Here is a 22,183-nt window from a genome sequence, read left to right on the forward strand (position 1 = left end):
AGGCGAGGGCCCTGCAGTGGCATGACAATACACACACACAGGTTCGGACCCGTAAAGCAAATCATTACTAAAGGGCGATGTTACTACGCTTGCTGCTGTTATCGTCACTTCCCGATTATCGTTAACTAGAACAAAGAGATTATATTTCTTACCTGTATCTGCGTAAATTTGGTTTTCAGAGACTGTATGAACTGAAAATCGTTTAGGTTTTGTACAACATAACAGAGGTGATGTGCCCCTGGCAACCAGCAGCTTACCACCCCGCCACCCTCTACTTGGCCAAGGCGCAAGCAAGCCATAGCATCACTTGTGCTTCTCTAATGGAAATTTAAAGGACTTGTTTCAGGCATTAAAAATGTATGATGTATAATACATTAGTAGATACAGGCTTAAGATTATATATGTGATGTTTAGGTTGTTGATGTTAGTGCAAGTGGTGGGTTGTCTATCGTTGTCTCACCAGAATGAACTGTAACTAGGCGGTGTATGGTGGGGTGAAGGCGAGGTAAGTTGCACCACACCTTGAACACACCCAGGGTAGGCCTTCAAGCTGATAGTAATCCATTATGTGAAGGTAAATGTTACTTGTTGGTGGTCGATTTTACATGGTGAGTCAAGTTACTTACAGGACAATGATGGTAATAACAGTAGGGTGAGGACATACTGAGCAGCGATACTTTATAATGACACGTTAATTGGTAACCTGAAGGACTCGGTACAGGTAACCACCATGGTAACCTTGTATAGGGACGTTAGCAACACGTGCAGGTGAAATATCTGTGTGACTTAGGAAATGTCATGCTTCTGGTCCAATACTAACCTACATCTATATCAACATTGTGAATATTTTACCGGCTTTACCTTGCATTAAACATTCGGTAAAAAGCATTCCTGTGTTTGATAAGTGATGGCAGCCACCTCGATGTGTGTGGCTGGCACCGGCGCGGAAAGTTCCACAGGCATGGGAGTGTTAGAGAGAGTTTACTTGGAACTATATTCGAGCCATATGAACGATAACAACCAATTAATGTGTGACATGTGGATGTTTAGGTTTAATGGTGTGTTGTTCCCGAATGACGTCACCACTGCCTTATCACGGGCGTTGGTGTGAGTCAGTGACCTCTGGCAGTATTCTCGCTCCTCTCCCTCCCTACCCCCTCCCCCCTCCCCCTCCACTCACACCTGTTTATGCTTCAGCCTCTCATCGCCTCCATCCCCCTCCCCCACCAGTCCCTCTCTTGAATACAGAACACAACCTACTGTATATAGTATAAGTCAATTACGAAACAGCTTTGAGGCATTATACCAGTGTCTATATTAACATTCACTTGGGAAATATGATGGTCGTTCTCTCTCGCCTTTGTTTATATCTGGTTACTGTTCCTACCTGTTGACGAGGGAAGAGGTGACCTTCCGATGATAACTCTTATTAGGAGGATGTCTTCTGCCACACGTGATATGAATTACTGTTTTGACAATGTTTTTCTTTTGAATCTGGGTCAGGGAATCATGCAATATATCTCAAACTCTCACTCACTTTCCCTCTGTGTGTGTGTGTGTTGGTAATTCCACTTTTAACCATCCACGAGGACCTCAACGTTTCTCAGGCAGAGCCAAATATTACTATACTGTACTGTTTCAATCTGTTATCCTGAAGGCGTGTGTTTTACCTCGTTACAATAGGTTTATTAATTTTCTAATAGTTTAATAATGATAAACTGTATATAAAAAGGTGGAATCATCATCATCATCATCACCACCATCATCACCAACCATCACCAACCATCACCACCACTAGCTCTTGGTTCTAACACACACAAATCTCTTGTCCTTACAGTTAGTACGGACGACCAGCGACCTCTTCCGCCTGTTGCCCTTCTCCGTGTTTATCATCATACCCTTCATGGAGATCTTGTTACCAGTAGCTCTCAAACTCTTCCCGGGAATGCTGCCATCCACCTTTGAGACAGCTAATGAGAAGGTCTGTATAAATTGGTTGGGATTGTTAAAACTGTCAAAGGTTACTAGTTGATGGTGTGTCGTGGAATTGTTATCTTTTTCAATACCCCCCTCACCACTTCACCATCCCTCCTGCAGGAAGCAAAGATGAAGAAGAGACTTAAAGTGAAGCTGGAGATGGCCAAGTTCCTCCAGCAGACACTAGACACCATGGCAGTACAGGCGAAGGGACGGCGTTCAGAGAGTGCCAAGGAATTTGTTCAGTTCTTTGAAAAGGTTAGTTGTTTTTTTCTTGTTTATTTTATAGTGTATCATCATCATCATCAACAGCAACAACAACTTTTAAGGCCATTTTATGAGCTTTGGTGGGTCAATACATTTCAGTACAGTAATGTAGGTAGTAGGCAGCTACCAAACAGGGAGGTACTACCGCCTGGGAAGATATTGGAAGCATAATGTGTTGTCTATGGTAGACCCTGCTGCCATATGGCATCACGAAAATTGTGACCAAGTCCCAGGTTGCTGAACTGACTTTCTGCCTCATTTACACACAATTGCAGGGTCTCAATTGTTTTCTTACATTGACAACACAACATACTGTACATTATGTTTATCGTTTCTCATACTTGATTTATTTTTTCCTTTTTTGCATTTATTTATGGTTATTATTATTATTTTTAGTACAGGTATTTTGTTATTAATTTTTATGAATTATTTTAATAATAATAATATTATTATTATTATTATTATTATAATTATTATAATAATAATATTTTTGCCCCCAGGCCCTGATGTGGGTCAGTGACCTGTGCCCGGGTGGTCTAATCCCCGTAAAAAGAAAATAAATAAAAAAAATATCTGGTTGAACTTGTACTGTATTATACATTAGGATGATTCAAACAGGCCTCCTCCATACAAGCCAATATTAATACACTACAGTACTGTATATTTCCTGTATACTACATCATACAGTGAAGCCTCCATATAACAGATGTATCTCCATGTAATCCTTCATATGGAGGTTTCATCTAATGGATCCTTGATATAACACTTTCATCTCTATATAGTTCATCAGATGGAGGTTTCACATCTAACGGGCCCTCAATATAACGGACTTTTCTAACCATACACAGTAGGCCGTTAAATAAAGGTTCACTGTATGTCTAATCTACAATTGTATGTCAATAAATATGTATTAATGTTTTACAGCAAAGAGAGACTACAATACATGCATATACACATAATAATAATGGTTCCCCTTCGTGTAATGAGGATGGCAGGCCCAAGGGCTAGCTAGGCGTGAATTTGTTTAAAGTGTAGAAGCTGTCGTCGGCACAGCAACCACACCCCAAGTTAATGAGCTGCATGACCCAGCGTCAAGGAATAGTCCGAGAAGACCGGACAACTCGCCAACTGCACTGGCTAATCATTACCCCGGAACACGATCCGCAAATCGATTAACATCCAGGTCCCCAATTACTGCTGGGTAGACAGAGGCTAATGGTGTAAAAAAACTTGCCAATAATTCATAAAAGTAAGATTTATTTATTATTCCTTCTAATTATTTTCCCCCTTTACAACACAGGTAACAAAAACTGGAGGATTCGTCAGCAACGAGGAGATTCTCAAGTTCAGCAAGTTGTTCGAGGACGAGATCACCCTCGACTCTCTCTCTCGGCCGCAGCTGGTGGCTCTCTGCCGACTGTTGGAGATGCAACCTTTTGGTACAAATAACTTCTTGAGGTTCCAACTGAGGATGAAGTTAAGAACTCTGGTTGCTGATGACAAGGTGAGCTGGGGAGTGGTGTCCTCTTGTGGTGCTGGGAGTAACTAAACTGGATAGATAGATAGATAGATGTGTAGTTTGATGGATGAATAGATACTTGTGTAGATAGATAGGTACTTATGTGAATATAGATAGATAGATAGATGTGTAGTTTGATAGATAGATGGATGCATAGATACTTGTGTAGATAGATAGATATTTGAGTGGATAAATAGATAGATACTGTACATATATACATACATACATACATACATACATACATACATAGATAGGCAAATACATGCGTAGATAGATAGATGAATAAGGTGTAGATATATGGAGATACTGTAATGGTTATGAGTGGCATCGTCCATGACTGCAGTGTGGGGACAGTAGACACAGGTACAGTAAAGGTGAAGGAACAGAAGGATAATAAAATATAGTCAGATAAAAAGAAATTGATATGGAAAAACCAGTTAATAAGTTTCAATAAACATAGGTAGGAGATTAATGTGAAGAAATTATTAATGCTTCTTGTTGAATTATGTTTGTACAGTATTGTGAAACCCCCATATAACGGAATTTGATATAACAGACAGACAGTTCACTAGGAGGTTTTGTATACAGTTTCAGTATATAAGGGTAATTAGTTTTCTTTGACAGTTTTACACATGGCAAGTGATGTACCGTACATAGCTATAATTTTGGGGGGTTGGGAACTACAGTATTCATAATTTTTTGACAGTTATGGCATTCCAATCTTCTTTTTTTAGTCGAAAAGAAAAATCTTCTTTATTACAGATTATCCAGCATGAAGGAGTAGAGTCACTGGCTGTGTGGGAGCTACAGCAGGCTTGTCGTACCAGAGGGATGAGGGCGTACGGTCTGTCGGAAGAACGGCTCCGCATGCAGTTATCCCAGTGGCTGGAGTTGAGCCTCACGGAGAAGGTCCCCCCGTCCCTGCTCCTCCTCTCGCGGACGCTCTTCCTCCCAGAGAGCGTCCAGACCCCAAATACCTTGGCTGCCACCATATCAACCCTACCAGATGAGGTAAATATGACCATAAACTCCAGGGGTCTCTCTGCACTGAATCAAAACCTAACCTAACCTAACCATGACAATAAACTGACCCCCTTGAAAAGTTTGTTATATGAATAATTACTACATATTAAAAGACATAATTAGCACTTGAGTATTTAGTTAGGTGTAGTTTATTAGTGTAAGTTATTCAGATTTGAGGTGTAGTATGTAAGTGTAGATTATTTATTATTTGTTTCATATTCTGCATAAAGTCTCACTCTCTCTCTCTCTCTCTCTCTCTCTCTCTCTCTCTCTCTCTGCCAAGGTTGCCACACGCACTAAAGCAGCCATCGGTAAGCGTGAGGGTAAGATCGACAACTTGACTCGCCTGGAAGTGATTCAGGTTGAGGAGAGGAAGATTGCCGAGGACAAGAAGGAGCTGGAAAGAGTTGAGGAGGAGAAGAAAATCAAGGAAGAAATTGCCAGGAAGAAAGTACAAGAGGTGAGTTTAATACATTACTGTACCTGTTGTATACTGTAATGAGCTATGGACAGTTATACTTCCTTTACCCCAATATATACAGTTATTTCATCTATGCTAACATTTTCTCTCTGCAGTACATGTAAAGGTTTTTGTATAGGAACATCACAGGTCACAGTACAGTATTTTGGTGTTGCGAACAAGCCTCCCACCACTAATAAGTAGAGATTTCTGGAGTCAAGATTGCTTTTGTCATAATCTAGGTTCTATTTGTCATAATCTGGTTCCTTTTTGTAATGATCTGGATTCTATTTGTCATAATCTGGTTCTGCTTCATAATCTGGTTTCTATGTCATAATGTGGTTCCCTTTTTTCATAATGTGGTTCCATTTTGTTATAATATGGTTCTTTTTTGTCATAATCTGGTTTCTATTTGTCAATCTGGTTTCTATTTGCACTTCGCATAGTTTTCAATAGGCTTTCAATTTATTGTCACGAAACCCTATCTCGTCCAGGAGGCACAGCGACAGGAGCAGGCGGTGCAACAAGCCGTGGAAGAAACTCGGGCAGAGGTTCTTCAGGCAGGGGCAGAAGTGGCCCAGTTGCCTCCCTCAGCCAACAAGATCCTCTCTGAAGGCGTGGAGGTGACCAAGGCTACAGTGTCGGTCCTGGGAGAGATCCAAGTAAGAGGGAGAGAGACAAGTCTTTACTAAGATTCTGTTAATTCTGTTTTCTAGAAACTATCAACATTGTGAGAACAGGAAAGGAAAATATACAATTGGTGAAAAAGGTGACTGTAGAAGGTTATGTAAGAAGAGGATTGTTGGAGTAGGACATTTGATTTAGTGGAGACAGATCAGAGAAGGATTAGGGTAGTGGGTATTGAGATCATGGATAAATATATAGTTTGGGAATTTAAACTTTCTGTTGTTGTTTAATCCTTAAATGGTGGCCATCATCAGTGGAAGTTAACTGTAGGGACGGTGGTCATAATCAGTGGAAGTTAACATTAGGGATGTCAGCCATCATCAGTGGATGTTTCTTGTCCCTGGTGTTTGATTTTATGCATATGGGGAGCAGAGTAGGGAGCCTTTGTTGTCAGTGTAGCAAACGATAGCAAAATGGTAAAGTACTTTTTACCATAAGGAGACTGAACTACTCTACTATAGTTGTTTCACAGTCATCAGCACTTTATTTTAGTGTTTGGGAATTGTTTGGTGAATGATAATACTGTAGTACTAAGTTTTTTGGTTGTCAAATTCATGGGAGCTTTTTACCATTGTTGGAAATTATGTGCACTGTTTTGAGTACATAGTGAAATTTGTTGTGGAGGTGTTCCCCAGTCCTTTGTCATGTCTGTGATGTATTCTTCACCTTTATGATGTACAGTACTTTTCGCTTAAAGTTTTTGTTAATACTTGTTTCTTTTCTATTGAATTTCCCAAAGCAGAAGGCTGATCCAGAGGAACTCATCGACCGAGCCCCAGTACTGAAGGATAAAGCCGAGGTTCTCTCTGAGGAGCTGCCAAAGTCAACCCAGGAAGCTGCTGCTGCTGTTACTGAGCCGACTATGGTGAGGGAGATTACTGTGTTTTGCTCCCCCCAGAAAGTAATAATTATGTTATATGTAGACCTGTTACTCTAGACGTCGACGGTATTTGCTCTTATGATATGAGTGACATTTTATCGGTTTCCGCAGCTGACGAGTAAAGATCTGCGGGACGTAGAGGAAGCCATCGAGACCTTAGGGGTGGAGAAGAGGAAGCTGATTATCGAAGAGCAAGAACTCTCGGAGCTGAAGAGCGAGTTGGCCGACTACAAGGAAGATATCGAGGACTTCCAAAAGGTAAATTGACACATGGTTTAGCCTATGGGGTAAGGGGTATTAAAGTATAATTTGGGGAAGTTTATTTAAATGCTTTTAGATGTGAGTTGTAGAGCGCTACAGTATAAGGGTAGTACAGTAGTTATGGTCTTTGATAGCAAGTATAATATGATTCATGATAGACCAAATGAATGAGGAGATTGATGAAGATACCAGTACTGTACCTGTGCAGTAATATCCCCATTAGCCAGAACAATTGGTGCACGAGATTCCCGTGTACGAGAGATTTCTGGGTAATGAGACAAATCCTTATACCTGGGAAAAATTGCTAGGGAGGCTTAACCTCAGTTGGACAGCTACAGAGCTGTAAACACTACTGTACAGGTCCAATAGTAAGTCAACAAAATTCCCTGTAATTTATACTACTGTACACACTATACTGTACTGTACTCACCAACAGATGCTGTTATCTTTAACTTGTGATGCAGGCAGGCCAAATGGTGATAAGGATGGCTTGCCTTTGTTCTGTACCATTTATTGTAACAGGTGTTGCTAACTGTCACACTCTTTTCCTTTCCCTCCGTGGAGGAAGAAGTGTACATGTACTGTATATGCTGTACATACATCCTCTACTATAATAGGCATACACCGTTCATTCTGCTTTGTACTGTATGTATGGTACTTTTGCACTTAATGTACAGGACACATAACTGTACAGTCAGTAATCACTGTTTACTTCTTCTTAACACTGCTTTAACAGTATTCTTGGCAGGTTGTGTCCTGGTACAGTACTGCACAGTGCAGATCATATGAGAAAACAGTAGTGAGTGAGCAAACAAGCTTGTACAGTGGCAGCAATCTGAGCTTATGACCTAAGTTCTCCATGCAGCTAGCACACCCATGCACTCGGCACATGATGCAGTCTATCAAAAGTTTATTTTGAATGCCCGAAACTGAGAGCTGTTTTTGGAATTTCTCTGAATTTTTATTTTATTTTCCGGGTATTGGAAAATCTGGGGATCGAAGATTCCGGCTTCCTGGGATATTACCGCACAGCTCATTGTTAGGAGATAACAAGTTGAACACTGACTTAAGAGATGTAGAAGTAGGTTGAATACTGTAGAAGAATTCATATATATACACACCTTTCTTTCTCTCTCTCAACTGTCATACAGGAAAATGTGGTAATTTGTTTAGTTTATTTGTAGTGAGATGAATGTAGGGAATTTATATATATTCCACATTGCTACTTGTTATGGTGATTCTGTCCAGTAGTTAGTGACTTGGTTGTGCATGAGGTGAGGGTTATATCATAAACAAGGATGACACGCTGGTCCTCCAACAATCAAAACCTCTCTTGCTTGTGTAACTGTGTATCCCAGCTTTTTCCCTCTACTGTGCACAGCTTAAATCTGCAGCTACACCCATCACTGTGTTTTTGTGCCAGATGCTGTTATGGTGCACTTGTAGCATGCACGAGGCCACAGTGCCACTAAGGAAGAATAACTCTAGACTTTCGGATATCTGAAAAAATCAAAATGTCCCATCGCGAACATAATATCTGAACCTCGTTACCCTACATTTTGAACCGCTCTTGTGCCACTAGATTATTTATTTGTTTAGCAAACTGAGGAAGTTTGTGGTCAGTATGGTTGTAGTAGGTAGATGTTTTACTCATCATGGTACAGTACTACATATATTGTGTTATGGGGGGAAGTATCCAAAGACTCTCGGGACAACACTGCCGTATGTTTATTACTTATTGTCCGCCGTGTTCTTTGTATAGATAGAGAGCTTTAGCATGCACTTAATGAAGGAATTTATATTAAGAGGAGTATAAGCATTTTGCAGTGATGAATGTATTTAAATTTATATATATATATATATATATACAGTTGTACCCCGCTTAACGCGGTTTCACTTAACGCGATTTCTCATATACGCGGTGCCTCGCCAGAACCGAACTTTCACTTAACACGGTTCATCTACTCATATACGCGGGAAGCGGCGCGGGCACGATGCGAACAAGGTCGCCAGGTCGCCCAGTCATCAAAACATTACCGAGTTCTTCACCCACCACCCACCACAGCCGGCCCAAGTCAGTGATAGTGATAATTATAGTGAGGATATGGACTTGTATGGACTTTGAGGTGTTTGACAAAGAGGCCCTGCAAGCTTCTGTGGTGGATGGTGATACAATTGATACAAGTGATACAGGTGAGGGCCAATAATCTGCCCTCTGCCTCGGAACCAACCCCCCATCCCCGTGTGCCCAGCCATCTTTTCTGCTAATGTAAGTGTTAAAAAACCTAATATTATTGATATTTCTCTTAATTATTAATTGTGTGTGCATACCATCATAAAGTTAAGATTATATTTTTACTACAACATAGTTGTGTGTCGTCAAAAAGTGGAGTTTGGGGGTTGGGTCAGTCTATTGGAATTAATCCCATATGTTCTGTTGTTCACTTAACGCGGTACCCTGTGGGTTCAATTGACCGCGTTAAGCGGGGTACAACTGTATACAGGTATTAGCATGCTTTTTTATACTTGATGCTTGATATGAGTTTCAGCATTCTTGACCTTCGTGAAAGGATTGAAGGTGAATGTAACCACTCATTGTCGTGTTCAATAAAGTGAGGCCGAGATGTGGGGTTTAGTTGAATGGAGAATTGTGTGTGTTTAGTGATGTATAACAGGACTTATGAGTATCTATAAATACACAGACAATAGTTGTAGTATGATAGAGTACTGTACTCTACTCCACTGTACTTTACTTTACTGTACTGTACTTTACTTTACTGTACTGTACTTTACTGTACTGTACTGTACTTTACTTTACTGTACTTTCCTGTACTGTACTTTACTGTACTGAACTGTACTAGTACTGTACTCTACTGTACTAGTACTATATCTTACTGTACTGTACTGTACTTAACTGTACTGAACTGTATTTTACTCTACTGTACTAGTACTATGTCTTACTGTACTGAACTGTACTGTACTGTACTATACTGTACTATAATATACTGTACTGTATATACCTGTTTAAATTTGAGAGAGAATGCAGGAGAGGTTTGATGGGAAACAGGATGATAGTGTGATGATGGAGGATTGTTTTGCATCTTGGGAGCTGTAGATAATATTGTATACCAAATATTGGGTGGAAAAAATATATTGATTTTAAATAGGATAGATGTATTATATATTTCATGTTGCTTCTACGTTCAGTTACCTCCTAGGCAGTCTTTTCTTATATATTAGTTGAAGAAATATTTTAAAAGTTCCGTTGTAAGGAATTTTATTATGAATTTTATCTCTAGTGGTTGGAGAAAATAATTAAAAAGTTCCATTGTAAAGTTTTTATTTTAGGAATTTTATCAAACCAGACACCTGATGCGTATATATTTTCAGGCCTTGATCGAAGCAGACATGAACAAGAAGGAATTACGGGAGAGTAAAGCCGCCAAACGCCTCTTCATCCGCGTCAACAAGATGATCAACAGACTGGAGCCCGTGTTAGACAGTCTGGGCAAGGAGAAGGAGTACAGGCAGAAGATTGTGGATGCTGGAGAAGCTAAAGCACAAGACAAGTGAGGAAGTTGTTGTGTGTGTGTGTGTGTGTGTGTGTGTGTGTGTGTGTGTGTGTGTGTCTTTCTTTCTCATGTCATTCATTTGTTTATCCCGTTGTCGATTATGTTCTGTTATGTTCCTCCCATTGACACTACAGTACAAGGCCCTCCCCTAAATCAAGAGGTATTGTACCACAGGATGCTTACTGGTCTCCCATCACTGGAGTAGGTCTGGTTCAAGAAACGATCATATTCTATCGGGGATGATCACACGCACACAACTTATTGACCCATTGTATAATGCAGTTAACAGTGAAACAGCCATATAATGGACTTTTCTGTCTACATAATCTATTAGATGGAGGTTTTCACATCTAATGGACCCTCGATATAATGGACTTTCATCTCTATATAGTCCATTAAATAGAGGTTTCACTGTACTAGTTAAATGGGTTTCATGGTTCTAATAAGCACCAACATAATCTAATCATTAGGCATAGATTCTAGTGTTTAAACTGTTGCCACACTGAATGAGTATATACTGTCTTATGGCTGCTTTGTTTTGTCCATTGTGTGTTTTAAGGATAGTGAAGGTAGAGTCACACACACACCCTATTATATTTTGAGTTATTTAAAACACATTAGAGTTAATCTGGTATGTCCTTGTATCACTGTAACAATGTCATTAGTTTCTCGCCACCTGAAAGTTCCTGCTAATTTCGAGCCAACACTATAGTATGAAGGCCTTAGGCCTGTCTTCGACCAATGATATGAGGTGTGACGTCGTGAAAGTTGAGGCGTCCCTTGTGGGCTGACGCAGTTTGAAAAGCGGAGTCTGTGTTGGAATTTTGTGTAGGGAGGTGTGGGTTGTCTGTGGTGGCGACATGGCAGGTATTTGGGTGTATTCTATTTGGTAAATCCTTAAGGTCCCATGTGTTGAGAGATACGTGGTCCCCGTTTAACTTGCTAGGAGCAGAGGTTTATTGTTTTGAAGTGTAACTGTTAAACCCTAATATAAAGTATTCAATAAACACAGTAACCGTTAATAAGAGTCCTAATTCATTCTTGAGAAAGATTGTTGTGTTATAATTGTTTTGGTATTGTGCAGTAATACGGTGAGTCTTATATATAATAACTATCCTACATTTCCCCTCTGTAAAGTATTGTATCTTAGTCCTCAGCTATCAACCCCTAGCTTCTCCTCTTGGTGTAACCTGACCACAAACCAGCTGTTAGCTGTGTTCTCTCCTCTCCTCGTACATAAACAATTACCTCTCACTACCTCCCTCACTCGCTCCACCTCTCACGAGTATAACGAGAAAGAATAAGTAAATAAACATAAAGAATTAAAGGGACAATAAAATAGTAATTTGTTACATAAAATATGTTTCATAAAATTTGTTACATAAAGTTTATTACATCACACTACCCACACAATTTCACTTTTCCATTTCTAATATATTTCAGAGCTTATTTGTGTCAACATTTTGGTTGTTTTAAGTATTTAATTCTTTAACACTACTGAGAAACCTCCATATCACCGTATAATCCATTACATGGAGGGTTTTCACATTTAATGGATCCATGACTTCTATCTCTATACAGTTCATTAGATGGAGGTTTCACATTTAATGGACCTTCATTATAATGGACTTTCCTTTCCATATAGTCCATTAAATAAATGTTTTACTGTTTAGTTGTACTATTCAAGTGTGAAGCTTGACAACTACCTTCCTATACCACAGGGCCGACTTAGTGAACCTGGAGGAGTTAACTCGTCACTTGTCCTACATTTACCACGCCCCCGACACGTCCAAGGTCTCCATGATTAGTGACGTGTTGACCAAGATGGACTTCGACAAGGATGGAGCCGTTGAGGTGGACCACGTCCTGCACGTTTTGCACCTCATGCTGGACGAAGGAATGGGCGTGTCCCCCAAGTTGTTCGAGGATGTCACCGAGATGATGGCCAAGGAGGAGCAACTCGAGTCTGCCAAGCTCATACAGCACGCTCTTAAGACTACCATAGTTGAAAGTAAGCTGACGGGCTCCTCAACTTCTGCCTCGCCGAGCAGCACATACAAAGATTCGACCGTCGGTAACACCCACAGCGAAGAATCCAAGAGAACGAACGAAAAACAGGAACACTGTGATAATAAGGACAGTTCCCTGGAGTCGAGCGAGATTAGCGACACCGAACAACAAGCGAAGCACAGTCAATGACACAGCGAGAAGAGGGAGTAGTTGTTAATTATTAATAGTTTATTTATAGTTATTTGTAATGACTGTAGTATGATGTACAGAGGTTTATTTTAACATTATAGAAGTACTGTACCATTCTGTTTTCTGAGTGGGTTTGAATGGAATACCCTTTACTGTACTGTGACTAGGAATCTTTTGTTTTTATCTTATCTAAACTATTACTGGAAGTACAGTTTTATGACTTCAGATTGTAGAGAGAAAGTTGCTTGTGTAGGAGGATGTGTGAACCTAGGAGGACATATGTGGGTATAGGAAGACTGTGTGGGTATAGGAGAACACATTGACCTCGGAGAACGTGCGGGTGTAGATGACAACTATGAACTAACTAACCATCGTACACTATACTCCATAAACATGTTGGTTGTATACAGTATACACTATAGCGATGCATTTGTTAAATAATTAATGGTGTGCGAGAGCTGCTGTACTGTATATATAGTATAGTGATATAGTAAAGCATTATATTGTATTGCCAAATATTCCACTTGAATTATTTTAAGAGCGAGTGTAATTACTGCAGTTACCGTTATATATAGATAATTACTGCAATACCTCTCTCATTTGTGTTATTCTCTTCCTCAGTTTATCAAGATGTTTTGCTTCCACAGGTATACTGTTTTATCTGATTATTATTATTATTACATGATGTGTAATATTTTTTTTACTCTGATGTGGAAATTTAAGAGTTTATTGTATATCGAGAATATATGTGAGGAGTACTGATTGACTGCTCTTGTACTCAGCATTTTTTCATTTGCATATATTTTCACTTAACTTTGGTATAGGTTGTGCTGTAAGATTTTTTTTGTAACAAATAGTATTTATTTCTATATATATATATATATATATAATGGCTGTGTATATATATGCTGTGATGATTGTAGAAAGGCTTTGTTGTTAACTATTTAATTTTGTGTAAAGTTGTATTTTTAAGTGTAACAAGCACACATACAGTACCCATGTATAAGCAGGGTTTGACATAAACACACACATACAGTATATATATATAATATGTCTGGTCACATAGTGTTTAACACAAATACACAAATACAGTGTTTAACACACAAACAGTATATATATAATGTCTGGTCATATACAATAATGTTTTTATTGTTAGGAAAACCTTATTGGAATGAAATGACATTTTAGTAATTCAGGAAGTAATGTAATGCACAATAAAATTGTATTTAGAACATCTTGTTAATAGACAGAACGTTTGAAAGTCTAAAAGAATCAAGTTCTCTCGCCTTATAGCTCAGTGCTGTAGGGCTATACCTGCCTATGATGTAACTTATTTGACAGAAGTAAACAGTATTTTACTGATTCAAATATTAATGTTGTTGAGGTTTGACTGTCTTGGTTGTTTGGGCATTGGTCCAGTCAATACTGCAATGTGTAGAATATTATAAGTTACCGGTAAGATAAAACTGTTTATTCGTTGACATAAAGAAACTGTTTATCACTAGAGACAAAGTTTCAGTATTTACTATAATTTGGTTGTCAGAGCAAAGTGTCATGTTTCCTACCTAAATATTTAGTTTGAAGTTACCAGTGACACCATAAGACATAAAACTGTTCCTCACTTTGCATGTAGTTATAGTAACTGAGGCAGGAGGCACTGGGAGTCAACACCATCAGTTCAACACAGTACATGATGGCAAATTTGGAGTTGTAATCTCTGTGACCTTTGTTTTTTAGCTGAAGAAAGCCTGGCTGTAAAACGTTGTTGATGATGTTGCATAAAAGGTGCACTGTTGTTGCTATAACCATATGTGTATCTGCAAGTTTATTTCATGTTTGGTGATGTTAAAGAAAATTTTTCAAGTTCATGATCAGTGATGTTGATTAAATGAACAATGACAGTGTACCATAATATATCAGCAAGCATTTTTTTCTTTTTAGTGATGAAGTTTGTAGTGATTTAGAATAATGGTGAAATTTAAAAGGAAATTTGTATTTTAAACAATTTCACAATGCAAATTTTAGGTCTTGGTATTTGCTGGTAAGATCTTTACCGATTTTAATTCTCATATGCTGAAGTTACAGAAATCCTAAGACTTGCTGTACTTGTATTTGTCAAATTGTGTAAACTATTTGTAACATTATACCTCTGTCTCTTCAGCTTCCATTACTGTACCCTTGTAATACAATTCTCTGACAGTCAGACAAACTTCTTCTGCCTCCCTTCTGAGGAGTACTGCAGGCAGGCCATTTTGATGTATAAATACTATACAGTAGTCTGTTCACTCCAACCATGCACCTGGGGTCTAGGGTCAGTTTGTAATACGGCAGCTGATTGGTTGGTGAATGGACACGCGAAGAGTCACTACAGTTCTTCAGTATTTAATCTATTGTATTAATATTTTGATAATTTAAGGGATAATAACTTTTCTGTGTTGATCTGTGAAAATTTCTGTGCTTGGGGAAGCAAAAATTAACATAGTAAATGTTCTGGTAACCTAAATAACATCAAGAGAACATGAACATGATGAACAAGTTCCAAGACGTAAACTTCTCCTTGCTGTGTGACATCACACAGTGCAGTAGAGGATGTCACTGAAATTTTGTAATCTCTTTCTTGTTCTCTTCAAGATATTTATGTTACCAGAGCAATTCCTGTGTTAATTTTTGCTCCTTCAAATGCGGAAATTATCAGAGATCAACACTAAAAAGTTATTATTCCTTAAAATATCAGAATATTAACATGATAGATTAAATACTGAAGAACCGTAGTGACTCTTTGCATGTCCATCTGTCAACCAATCCGCTTCCTTGTTACAAACTGACACTAGACCTCAGTTGCAGTGTTGGAGTGAACAGACTGTGCACAATTTTCTTGCATATCTCCTTCAAACACCATTCAATCATCAGAATATTGGTAAACTTGATGAGATTGTCAAGAAAAAATGGAAAGGAAAAAATGCAGTGAAATGATTAAAATATGTTTGCTAGAAATTCATGTAAAAAAATAAGATCATGACATGAATATTGTTTGTTTCCTCGACTCGCTCACCAGTCTTGTTACTTAGTGTTTGTATACAGTATTTGGGAGTTAGCCAAATGGGGCTAAGTCCTAAGAGGCATAAACTGTATTGAAACCCAGACCTACACAGTCTTATAACTAATGGTTAAGTTGGGGTCTCGCAATACCCCGCCCCATACAAACCATAAGCATGTCTCTCGTTACTTAATTGTACTCTACTGTTTTAACCATTTTCCTCAAATATGGTCCATAAGTCAATACATCACCACAATATGTAAGATAACAACATTCACATACATATATGTTCACCGTGACAAGATTGTATTATATGACGTGAACTAAGACGCTTTAATGTTCTCTTGCGAGTTTCACTGCATGTCAACATCTTGTAACTTTACGTCTGTACAGCCAATATACAGTATATGTGACTGAAATCTTCATGTTTTTCTCATTGCATTAACAACATAAATTTATTGAAGTATATTTTCTCAACAAGATACATCTTTTGTTTTTTGAACTGGCTGAATTCAGTGTTGCTGACTACTGAGAATTGGATTTTGTCAATGTTTGCATTACTGATAAACAAAATTGTTAGAAGTGGTTATTTTATTTCTCCTTGACTTTCTCTAATAAATCTTTTGTCTTATTGTAGATTTGTCATAACAAAACACAAGAGATGGTTGATGAGAGTGAAGAGGAAAGGAAGTTATGGTGTGAAGAATGATAGAACATGACACTAAGTGGTTTATGGTACAGCTGCGTGAGTGAGTGGAGGATTATTTACTGGTCTGATAGAAAAAATATAACTGCTCTCACCTCTTGATACTGCAAGGTCCTCCCGGTAGAAGTCAACCAGCTCTTGTATTCTTCTGTTGGTGTCAGGGTTACCAAGATGGATGGGATGACACGGAGTCTCTGCAAGGCCTTCTGGTGCAGGCGGGGTGAACCTCATCTCCAGCTCTGCTAGTAGTGGACTGGCCACCGTTCTCCTGTAGTATTCAGCTGGTCCATTGAATTGAATTGAAAGTTTATTTAGCCAGAAAAACACAGATACAGAGTGGATAATAATAATATTAACATGGCTGAGCCAGTTGAGAACCTGAGCTCTCTTTGGGGCACCTAATATATACTATACATTTATCTCAAGGAAGTATTGTGTAACATTTAGTATCTGGAATAGGACACATAGCATGGTGGTAATAAGTACATCTCACAATGTTACTACGGTTATCACTTCAATATTTATTTATTTATTATTATTTATATATATATATATATATATATATATATATATATATATATATATATATATATATATATATATATATATATATATATATATATATATATATATAAATAAATTAGAGTGGAATTTAAAAACATAAGTATAATGGGGGAGCAGTACAACCTGGGTTGTACAGTAATAAGGTTGAAGAGGACAGAGCTTTCAGGATTATGTCTAGTTGGCAATTATGTTTATTGCAATGGTAATTACTTATTTATTTACATGATAATTTCCGATAAAACGGTTTTGATGGTACAATAAAAGCAGGTACTGTAAATATAGTAAGTGTTACAAGTAGTATTAACACTTCGACAATAGATATATTTTTAAGAGATGATTTAAAGGAAGGTAGTGTAGTTTTTGCTTGGATGGGTGGGGGTAAGTTGTTCCACACCTTCACACCGTGATATTTTATGGGGGTCTGGGACTGAGAGGAGCACATGGGGGGTGGTCTTAGTAGCTCTGGGTGCCTTATGTTGTATCTCTGATTATTCTGGAACTGGAAGTAATTATTGTCAAGCAAGTGATTGATAGATTTGTAAACAAAGAGGGCACAGCAGTGTAAGTGTTAATATCCTCGAATTTTAAAAATTTAAATATAGCAAATTTTTCGTTTGTGTGATCTGTTTTTTTTCAATTAGGTCATTGTCCGTACAACTCTCTTTTGTGCAGTAACCAGAGATTGTATTTTTGAAGAGCCAGGTCCATCAGCTGATGTGTTGTCTTGGTGTTGTTGGTGTTGACAGAGTCTGGGCATGGAAGGTGTGACACCTACAGCCTCACACAGTTCTTCTGCCTGACAAAACCATTCAGGAAAGTGATCATCCATGTTGTTTTGGACATCTTGTAGTGCTGCTTTCACAGTTGATTTTACTGCTGGCCTCAACTATGTCCTTGGCCTGTACTTGAAGGCTAGTGGTCACACCTTTCAGGTAGCCAAATGCATTGTTGGTGATCACCAAGGACACAATAAAGTCTGTTCTGGTGATGACGAGCAGCAGGGCCTGGGCATCAGTCAGTGAGACTGTAGACCAGCTGCCAGGACCACCCTCCACACTGGCCACCACCGAGGGATGTAACTCCACAAAGGTTTCTAGGGCATCTAGGCGTTGCACCCAATGTGTATGGCAGAGATTTTCAGCTTGTTTCCTTGATTCAGGTTGGGTCTCCAGGACAGCCGCCTCCAAGGCATATTGCACGTTTCCTGATACTGGTGACCTGGATGGACTTAACAACAGCCAAGTTGAGGGCATCTGGAGTACTGTCACCCCGTCTGGTCCCCGAGATATGCTAGGGACTGTCAGTTGGTTGAAAATGCTCAAAGGAGGGCCAGCAGACTGGTGCCTGCACTTCGGCACTTCAGCTACCGTGAGAGATTGGAGCGCCTGAACTTGCCTAGCTTATACTACAGACGGGCAAGGGGTGACCTAGTTGAGGTGTATAAGCATCTCAGGGGGCACTACTCAGTTGAGTGTCCTTACTTGGAGCTGGCGGACGCTCTCCCCACAAGGGGTCACAGCTCAAGATTGAAGAAGCCGCAAGTCCAGAAAACTGTGAGGGCAAACATTTTCGGAGTGAGTTGTAAACTCTTGGAACAATCTACCAGAAAGTGTTGTGACGGCACCGAGTGTGAGCTCTTTCAAGACCAGACTAGACCAACACTGGAGCAGGTTCAGGTACATTCAGGAGCTGGTGCATGCCCAGTACTTGCTAACTTTTTTCTTACCATATTTCCACAGTCTTAAACCATCAACACACGTGCAACATACTTCATGTAGTGCCCATGGTTTATCTATATCACCTATTTTAACTCCAAAGTAGGCAAAATATGCATTTTTCACGAATGCGATTATTTCTTGTCGTTGCTTATGCACAACAAAGCTCCCACATAAGGAGCAGAATACGTTTGGATTGTTTAAACCTCCACGAGAAGACATATTTACAACAGGAATCGTATCTTAGTAGAGCAAAACACGGAGATTTAACATTACATCTACGAGGAAAGGAAACAACTTGGTGAGGAAATTCAATAAAAGATTCTTCTCACGACTTGTAATAGGAGCCCTAGCACTGCACCAATTAGTATATTTTTCCTTTTCATAATGATCTCGCACCATACTGCTTTATCATACAAATGATCATTAAAGAAATTTACATTGGCTACACGATACACAAGAGAATGCCTCACTAATATAACCACACCTCTACCAGGTTTATTATGCACATCATCGAATTTACTATTTAACTTTCACTAATAAAAAAACTGATGGACTTATGCTTACCAGTAAATTAAAATTTAAAAACTAAATTAACTGTATTTCAGTTCCACTGCATTTTCACACCAAACGCATGAAAGTGGAATATAATGCTACTATCACTCGCCACTTCCCAGGTCCGCTCACCACGGGGTCTTGGAGCACTCTGTCGGGGGTGCCACTGCCGGACGATGTGTTGGGAAAACACTTCATTTTTACCTAGACTTCACTTTTAACTGCTACACCTTTTCCAATGATATACAGTATATTAACAGTATTGTATACTGTATATATCGGTTCAATGCATTGTGTATTTATACATTATATTAAAGTTACACGGACAAGTATATCTAAACAATTTGCATATTCTGTGCTAGGCCAACAGGAACCCATCATACAACCTTGTGTTGCGGGAACTACGAATTACTACAGAAAGATCTCTGGCAGCTTTAGGATAGGTCAGAAGAATGGTTGTTATGATATATGTAGTTTTTATCCGGAAATGGATGCTGGAGGAATAATTAATTGGATTATAATGGAGTTAAACAAATATTCCTCCTAAATTATTTTAGCTGTTTACAAATCCCGCCAAAATTACATTAAAACCTTTTTGAAAATTTTATATTTATAAAGTTAATTAATAACTACCAAAATGAATGAAAATACAAAAAAAACCCTGATATTATAAACAAATTATACAGATAAATAATACAGGATCATATAGTTTTATGAATTCATTTTGTGCAATTTTGAACTTGAGTGACTTGGAGGGAAGGGAGTTGAGACTACCAAGTGAGGTAAAGTAATTTGTTCTTCCCATTTATCGATGATTATGGCCGTAATTACACTTTCTATTAGGATGATGCTATTTTTAGGATAATAGAGAGGGAAATAGGAATATAAGGCCAGGTAGGTGTTAGGCGATAGAAAGTTGGGTGAAGGAAATTTAATATCCTCAAATAAATCCAGGCGTTGTAATTAAGCTATAAATTAACTATAATGTATTATATATATTTAGAGGATAAATGGTAGATATTATAGTATTTTGAGCTTTGTAAGCACATTAATATACTGTTATATATTTGAGAGGCCCGTCTAATGGTTAAAATTATATTCTCATTATTTGATTTATTGTTATTTATTCTCTCTTAATTCTCTTGATATATTATTTTTTCTTCTATGTGTTTCCTATTTATGCCATTTCCCCGCAGGTACGTAAAAATAAGATGAAATATGGACAAACATGTGATCTTCATTCATTCTGTTCTTACGTTTTATTATCGGTTTTATCCTTTAACTTCTAACAGTCAGTCATTCAGTCAATCAAGTAATCATTCAGTCAGTTAATAAATCAGTCAAGCAATCACCCAGCCAATCAATCAATCAACCAACCATCTGAGTTAATTATTCAGTTAGGTTCACCTGAAGATTCGCCCCCCCCCCTCGAAAGCATATATCACCTGAAGATTAACCACCCTTAACTATACCTACCCTAACTTAATCTAATCCTAACCTAATCCAAACCTAACTTAATCTAATCTTCTCTTAACCTAAACCTAGCCTAGCCTAACTTAACCAAACCTAAACCTGATCCTAGCCAAACCTGAACTCTCCAGGTAACTTTTGTCCAACACATTGTATATATACAGTAATTATCCATACCTGTAGTTTTATGCATCATAATGTAAGGTTAATATAGTGTTATTATTTCAGGTAGCTAATTGTTGGTAATATCAAGGTAAGCTTTCAAGATGGACAGAGAACACTCCCAGCTTGAATCTTCCAATCAGCTTGGAAGATTAGAGGGAGCCAATCAACAGAAAGAGAAAGGTCATTTAAATGCATGGGAGAGAGCTAAGCTTATTGACAGACCTTTCCAGAGAGCAAGTGTCAAGCATGTTGGCGAGTGTTCGTCGCGTGATAATGTCCCTCCAGCTAGGGACTTCGTTAACTCATTCTTACAGAGAGCGAGTAAGCCAGATGTGTCTCCCCAATTTGTGGCAGCTGCAAGTATTACTAAAAGACCTCCTTCCATTTTCCAACAAGCGAGTATGCACGAAGACACACGACCAATGTCACATTTACACCGGCAGACAGAAGAGAGCACCAGTGAGACAAAGGCAACACCAGACAGTGATAACATCCCAACAAGACAGGTGCCTACATTTTCTTCTGCTCCGGTTAAGAAAGTTCCTGTGTTTGGTGTCCCGCGTGCTAAACAAGTTAAAATTGGTGTAATTCAGAACAAAAGCAACAGTATGACACCATCCTCCTCCAAGACCATCCCTTCATCAACTGGACAGACCCAATCTACCTTTAAACCCTCATTATTTTCTGCTTTTAAGCCAGTCTCTGTGAACAAGGCTCCATCTTCTTCAACTAAGCCAGCTGCTGTTGTTCACAGTACCAGCACTGAATCACTAAATGGTAAAAGTATTATAACTTCTCACAGAACACCAGCATCAACCACTCTGTCATTTATGAATAAAACCACACCGTTGAAACCAAACTTTGGCCAAAATAGTGTACAAACATCCCAGTCATTGGTCAAACCCAAGGCAATCAAGAGAGAAATTTCTCAGGTATGTGAACCTTCAGCCTATGTAGCCAGTAGTGAGGTAAGTCCTTCACACTTTAATGTAGTTCTTCTCTTAAAAGTTTTTACAAATAATATTCATTATGTTTAAGGAAGTTGTAGGTGCCTGGTTAGGATTTATTTGTCCAGAGATTCTGCTGTAGCAAGTATTGTAGGGGATTAAGTCGTGTATATTTTACG

General features: G+C 38.7%; 2 protein-coding genes across 4 annotated transcripts in view; one reads left to right on the top strand and one right to left on the bottom strand.

The window, feature by feature from the left end:
* Positions 1-16,464, top strand: part of LOC121873014 (mitochondrial proton/calcium exchanger protein-like) — a 29,322-nt gene extending 12,858 nt beyond the window's left edge. The window contains exons 3-12 of one of the 2 annotated variants that reach the window (XM_042376268.1): positions 1,838-1,981; positions 2,098-2,235; positions 3,545-3,748; positions 4,526-4,774; positions 5,070-5,246; positions 5,741-5,908; positions 6,673-6,798; positions 6,925-7,071; positions 10,465-10,643; positions 12,368-16,464. In XM_042376268.1, coding sequence (XP_042232202.1) covers positions 1,838-1,981; positions 2,098-2,235; positions 3,545-3,748; positions 4,526-4,774; positions 5,070-5,246; positions 5,741-5,908; positions 6,673-6,798; positions 6,925-7,071; positions 10,465-10,643; positions 12,368-12,845 — 2,010 coding nt within the window. In that variant the 3' untranslated portion in view covers positions 12,846-16,464. The remainder of the gene's footprint in view (positions 1-1,837; positions 1,982-2,097; positions 2,236-3,544; positions 3,749-4,525; positions 4,775-5,069; positions 5,247-5,740; positions 5,909-6,672; positions 6,799-6,924; positions 7,072-10,464; positions 10,644-12,367) is intronic. The other variant, XM_042376270.1, reaches the window with a different exon arrangement.
* LOC121873015 overlaps positions 13,775-22,183 on the bottom strand; it is a 34,259-nt gene continuing 25,850 nt past the window's right edge. For both annotated transcript variants that reach the window (XM_042376272.1, XM_042376271.1), the window contains exons 5-6: positions 16,684-16,856; positions 13,775-14,270 (exon numbers count right to left, since the gene is read on the bottom strand). In XM_042376272.1, the coding sequence (XP_042232206.1) occupies positions 14,209-14,270; positions 16,684-16,856 (235 nt within the window). In that variant the 3' untranslated portion in view covers positions 13,775-14,208. The remainder of the gene's footprint in view (positions 14,271-16,683; positions 16,857-22,183) is intronic.

The sequence above is a fragment of the Homarus americanus genome, unplaced genomic scaffold, assembly GCF_018991925.1.
Source record: "Homarus americanus isolate GMGI-L3 unplaced genomic scaffold, GMGI_Hamer_2.0 scaffold11022, whole genome shotgun sequence".
NCBI classification, from domain to species: Eukaryota; Metazoa; Arthropoda; class Malacostraca; order Decapoda; family Nephropidae; genus Homarus; species Homarus americanus.